This window comes from Anopheles ziemanni (assembly GCF_943734765.1).
Source record: "Anopheles ziemanni chromosome X unlocalized genomic scaffold, idAnoZiCoDA_A2_x.2 X_unloc_3, whole genome shotgun sequence".
Classification (NCBI taxonomy): Eukaryota; Metazoa; Arthropoda; class Insecta; order Diptera; family Culicidae; genus Anopheles; species Anopheles ziemanni.
Genome location: NW_026689796.1, coordinates 943,487 through 949,675, shown reverse-complemented (window position 1 = coordinate 949,675; position 6,189 = coordinate 943,487). Strand labels below are relative to the sequence as shown.

The following is a 6,189-nucleotide window of genomic DNA, read 5'->3' as shown; positions in this document are numbered from 1 at the left end:
GGCACGCGATCCGATTGTCCGTTTGAAGCGAGTGGAGGTACTACGAGCATCTCGCAAAGCACTGACCAAGGCGATTAAAGTCAGCAAACGGCGATGCAGCGATGAGATGGCACAAGAGGCGGATAGGGACATATGAGGTCAAAGCTACAAAACCATCATGCTGCGAGTCAAAGGAAGTCGAATCCCGCAGGAGCGATGTCCAGTCAAGCTGAAGGCAATCGTCGACCATTTGTTCCCCCAGAGTGAAGAGACAGAGTGGCCGGACACTGTCGCAGCCACTGGCACGATTCGCCCTGTCACGCAGGAGGAGCTTCTTTGTATCGCTGCAGATATGCCACCCCGGAAGGCACCGGGACCAGTTGGTGTTCCCAACGTTGCAGTGGCGGTAGCGATCCGAGAATTCCCGGACAGGTTTCAAAGACTGTTCCAACAGTGCCTGGAGGAGGGCAGTTTTCCGAGCACTTGGAAAACCCAACGGCTGGTTCTACTACCTAAGCAAGGAAAACGACCAGATGATCCTTCAAGGTATTTGAGAAACGGCAAGGTATTTGAGAAACTTATTCTGAACCGCATCAACGAATACCTGGAGTCGAACGGGAAACTATCACCGCTGCAGTATGGATTCCGGAAAGGCCGCTCAACGATTCAGGCCATCCAACGGGTAAGAGATCGTTGTGTGGAAGCTTTCAGTATCGGAAGAACACACCCAATGAGGAACCGAGTGTGCCTGGTAGTAGCGCTAGACGTGCGAAACGCTTGCAACTCTGCAAGCTGGGATCGAATCGGAGAAACCATGCGAATCATGGAGGTGCCGAAATACCTGTACGATGTCCTGCGCAACTACTTTTAGGATAGGATTCTCGAGTACTATCCGTTTCCTTTCACACTCTGACTAAAACTCTACTCTAGTACTGCTCGATGCTCCTTTTATATCGTACCATTTCCTTGCTTTGCTTACGTCATCATTTACTTTCTCAACTTCTAATCGGTTATAAGATTTTTGCCTACAGTGATCTGGGTTATTTGAATCACTACTATATCTCCTAGTTTGTACTTAGTCGGTTTCCTTGCTCTCTTCTGTACTTTCTCTTTTTGTTAAGAATCGAAAAACGTCGATTGCGTTACGGTGGCGGCCACGGCTCCTTTTGTTCTGCCGGTGCATCCATTTCACTCGTGTTCTTGTGACTACTCGCAATTTCCGAAACAATATCCTCCTCGGAGCCATGTTCGTTCGACTCCTTATCACTATCATAGCCCTCATCATCTTCGTCTTTTTCCTCCTCATCCTCATCATCTTCAGCATTCTCCAAGCTCCTTGGTGTAACTATTACTTCCCGCCCTCCAACGTTTGACTTTAATACTTCGTTATCCTTCTCAGTACGGCGCTTTCGGAGAACTTCCATCTGCACAGCGTACTTCGTGTTGCGTTTTGATTTTTTATAGAGGAAATCCATCTCAATTAGCTGAGCTCCCGTTATGTTGCAGGCTCCCTTCAACAAATTAAAATTTTTGGTAACACCGACCAATTGTTGTTCACGATCATCGCTTGCTTCTTTCGCTTTCGCCAACTTATCAGAAGCTTCGTGCAATTCTCGCTCCAGTCGCCCATTCTCTGACGAAAGCACTCGTACGCGATCATTCTGCTGACTGTCCTTCAATTTTTCTTCCAAAAACTGGATTTTCGCCACACACTCAATCAGCTTCGTTTTCTCCGCCAGTCGATCCTTTTCCGAGCTTCTCAATAGATCACGCTCCTTCTTCAACTTATCTTCCAATCCGGTCAGATCCGATCGTAGGTCCTCTATCTGCTTATCTCGATTTGCGATGATTTCACCCTGTTGTTTCATCTTAAACTCGAGTTGTTCCTTCTCGTTATTCATCGAAAACCACGCACCATGCACTGCTGCGATTGTTAAAACTTGATTCTTTTGACACTGATTTACCTGGTGTTCAAGATCACCACTGTTAAAACACTTGGGGCTTTCCTCAACACGTCTTCTACAATGGATTGCTAAATGTCCGAGCATTCCACAGTTAAAGCATTGACGTATTCGCTCATAGTTTTTCACAATTCGCTTATTAATTGGCTTTCACAAATTTTGGTCAAACTGCTTACTCTGTTCTATTGGCTTATGGTGTACTCTTTCTGTTTTCCTCCGTGTTGCACGTTCCATCAAGAGAAGTTTCTTCTTCAATTCTTGAACAGTTTGAGCCTCATAAAGAATAGCTCGTACATGTGGGTGTCAGTAGTGACACCATCCGCGATATATTCGCACAAGCTGGTCTCATCCAAGCTAATTGTTCTCGCCAACTGTTGCATAGCATACACAAATTCCAATACTCCTTCGTTACTCTTAATCCGCCGAGATTCAAGTTCTCTATGTACGTCCCGCGGTCGCACCACCACGCCAAATTCGCTTAACAATTCTTTTTTTTAATTTGGAGAACGTTGTAACTCCCGATAATGTTCTTAGGAAACTTCGTGCTGTTAATCAAAAAATGTTCCAATTAAATTTGATCAAAATGCAAAGAACGCACTCCAAACCTTGAAAGACATAATATCTTCTAATGATGTTTTAGTTTTTCCAGATTTCCAGAAGCCATTTGAACTGACAACAGATGCATCAGATAAAGCACTAGGAGCTGTGCTTTCACAAAAATGTCACGACGGAGATAGACCAATAACCTTCATTTCCCGAACTCTTTCCCAAACTAAGGAAAATTATGCAACAAACGATAAGGAGATGCTTGCCAGCGTGCGGGCACTACATACACTGAGAAATTTCATATACGGAGCAAAAATTAATATCCATACTGATCATCAACCATTAACATTTGCTTTATCACCGCAGAACAACAACGCAAAGTTGAAAAGATGGAAATCATTCATAGAGGAACACGATTACCAGTTATGTACCAACCAGGACGATCGAACGTCGTAGCCGACGCCCTATCCAGAATACAAATTAACTCACTAACACCAACCCAGCACTCAGCTGATGAAGACGATAATTCATATATCCCTTCAACAGAAGCACGCAAACAGCAATAATAAGCCCTTTACCCAAATTTAAAAGGCATATTTTCATTGAACCACATTTTACTACAGATTTTATCAAGCATAAATTCAAAAAAGTTATTAATCCAAACGTAATTAATGGAATTCATACAGATGAACAAACAATGGGAATTATCCTAGAAGTCTATAAAAATCTTTACAATCCAAAAACATTTAAAGCTAGATTTTCTGAAATACAAGTCGAATATCTTTGCGACGTAGAAAAACAAATTGAAGAGATTAAAAATATCCATAATTTTGCACACAGAAACGCTAAGGAAAATTCATAAAAATTCTACTTCCCCGGAATGAGAAAATGTATTCAAAGTATTGTTAAAAATTGTAAGACATTAGAATGTGCAGTAAACAGCGCCGCCCTTGCAAGGTTGCCAAATAACCGCAAATTAGCTACCGGTTAGCAGCCGCCACAATTCGCTTAAATTATTTCCCTTCGCGATTGGTTCTCGCCACTCGCTTGTAAGCCGCAGTTGAGCAGGTGTATGAATCACCGCAGCGTTTGGACGGCTCAATTAACCGGTTGAAACTAGCAATTGTATGACTGAAAATACTGTATATGACTGGAACTTGCCAGCCCAAATTGTTATAGACAACGAATGTACTTTTGTATCGAATGTAATCGAACAATCAATATTAAATTTAAATCTTTGAAACTCCAGGTCAAATAGAGAGACGTCATTCGACCATTAGAGAAATAGAGAGATGTACGAAAAAGCTCAATCCAGAGATGAGTATTATAACATTAGTGCAACAATCCGTTTAAAATTTGTATAGCGATAATCATACTATTCACTCATTTATAAAGGATACACCAAGAAATGTGTACGTAGGAGAACGAACAGATGATCCACAAGAAAGAGCAAGAAAAAGAGAAGAACAAATGGAAGAATACTCGAAATATTCAAAAAGAATGAAGAAAAAATCAAAGATGAAAAATATAAAGACTATGAAGAAAACGATTATGTAAGTTACACGGCAGACGACGGTGATCACGTGGCAGGGCAACGTGACCACGAGCCAGCGACCGCTGTCCACCGTGGGAATCGTCGACGAAGCAGACCACGCGCAGCAGGCCCGGACACCGACCAGACGCTGACGTGGCGGACCTTCGTGCGCGACCGCGCCACGACATAATTTTAAGCTAAATTTGTAGTTAGTTCGTTTCCAACCACCGACTTAAGGGCTCACTGTCGAGGTGGGGTCATTCCGGTCAAACGGTGTGACGGCGTGAACGCCTGGAATACTGGCCTCCTCGTGGCGCCACTGGACCCCCTGGCAACAGGGGTGACGAACAGAGATCTGGGTGGGATATCCGCCCTCCCGCATACTACCAGAGTGAAACTCTCGAAGGTGTATTTCTATGTCTGCTCGGTAGCCCATTACTGTAGCATTCTTGATCATGACTGGACGGGGTATGGTAGTGTGCCGCAGACGGAACGGGCCTTGTAAGGTATCTTTAATCCTGCTTTTTGATATCTAGCACTCTGGTCTGTTTAGCCTCTCCGGAGGTTAGGATTGACCCTATGTCAGCGGACTGGACCGCGAAGACGTAGGGAGTGTTTCGGAAGGGACTCACTCTCCTTGAAGATTCACGCAGCAGAAGTCGCCAGAGCCTACGTGTGGGGGCCCCGACTGATGCGTTCGCGATCGAGCTATCTTCCGGATACGAAGGAGCTGCCTTGTGCTTTTCCTGGGGTTGCTGGTCTCGGCCAGCAGCAGAACGGTAGATCAATCGTGGCACCTACAGGCACATTCAGTGCAGGCACGAAAGTGCAAAGAGGGCACGTCAAATGCAGAGGAGAAGGAGAGCACGCAAGTGCAGAAAGAGGGCGAGAAATCGCAGAACGAGTCAGCACGCCAAGTGCAGTAAAAGGGAAGAGGCCATGCCTCAAGAACAAGAGCAAGTCCCTATTTTCGGGTTTTTAGGAGGTATTGGTGTCAGATAAGCCAGCTGTCGGATCGATCTCCTGAGCCGCTTAAGTTGCACTGGACCGAGTCCGTCGCTTGAGGCTTGGGAAACATGACCCTGGTAGGCAGGGGGTACCTGTTAGTCCTTTAGCGACACGCGCTTTCACCCTTCAGGAGTTAGTTGCGTGCCACAGCGTCCGTAAACTGAGATTTTAACCTAGGGACAGAAGCCCTTCCATCCATGCTTCTACCGTGTAGGTGCATAGCGGGATGGAATCCAAAGGGCAAGAGGAGGGAGTATGCTTGTTTCGTAGTCCGGGACATCGGGACATCGAGCAAGCTGAACCCTTGTCCAAAAAAACCACCGACTTAAGCGGTAACAAAAAAAAAATTATATTTTTTTATAAATTTGTTACGAGTAGACTCATAACTTGTATATGAAAGGAAGAAAACAAATAATAAACGCGAAAGTCATTTTAACATAATAAAAGTAAAGAAGAATCATCCAACGTATATAATCGATGCAAACAATCGAAAAATTCATAAAATGAATCTAAGAAAATAAGGAAAAAATATCAATACACTCTTTAAAATTCTTTTAACTATCGTTACAGAGTGATTACAACCCTGTTGATCAAACTTATAGTAGCAGATATAAGCATATATGATCTAACTAAATATTCCCTTAGCTATAATACCAATAAGTAAAGCTAAAGTTCAAATCGGATATGTAAGGACGATGCATCCAATCGATTTATCATACATAGAAGAAGCAGTATAATAGTATAGTTTGATTAATATAAAAGCTAGAACGCCTTTAAGGAAACCTTTAGAAAGATTAGACCGTTTACAAACAGAGAAAAACGATGGGACACGATCGGAAAAGTTTGGAAGTGGATCGCAGGAAATCCAGACGCCGACGACCTACACATCATTAACTCAACGATAAACTCACTAATAGCTAAAAGCAACAAACAAGTAGTTATCAACCAAGGTTTAAATGAACGACTCTAACAAATAACCGAAGTCGCCAACAAGGTTATCAACATCGAAAATCAACGTATACGTAACGCACCTGACAGAGATTCGTCAATTAATCCTGTTATCAAACATGCACATGCTACAAGAAAAATTAGAAGTAATTGAAGATGCCATCATACATGCCTTCAATAGTTTTAGCCACCTGTTTGACTACAACGTCTCCA

General features: G+C 43.4%; 1 protein-coding gene across 1 annotated transcript; it reads right to left on the bottom strand.

The window, feature by feature from the left end:
• Positions 1-1,121: 1,121 nt before the first annotated feature.
• On the bottom strand, positions 1,122-1,880 carry LOC131292093 (DNA ligase 1-like). Its single transcript, XM_058320778.1, has one exon. The coding sequence runs from the start codon at positions 1,878-1,880 to the stop codon at positions 1,122-1,124; it is 759 nt and encodes a 252-aa protein (XP_058176761.1).
• Positions 1,881-6,189: the final 4,309 nt, after the last annotated feature.

Coding starts and splice junctions, on each gene's coding strand:
- LOC131292093 (XM_058320778.1), bottom strand. CDS start 1,880: ATGAATAACGAGAAGGAACAACTCGAGTTTAAGATGAAACAACAGGGT.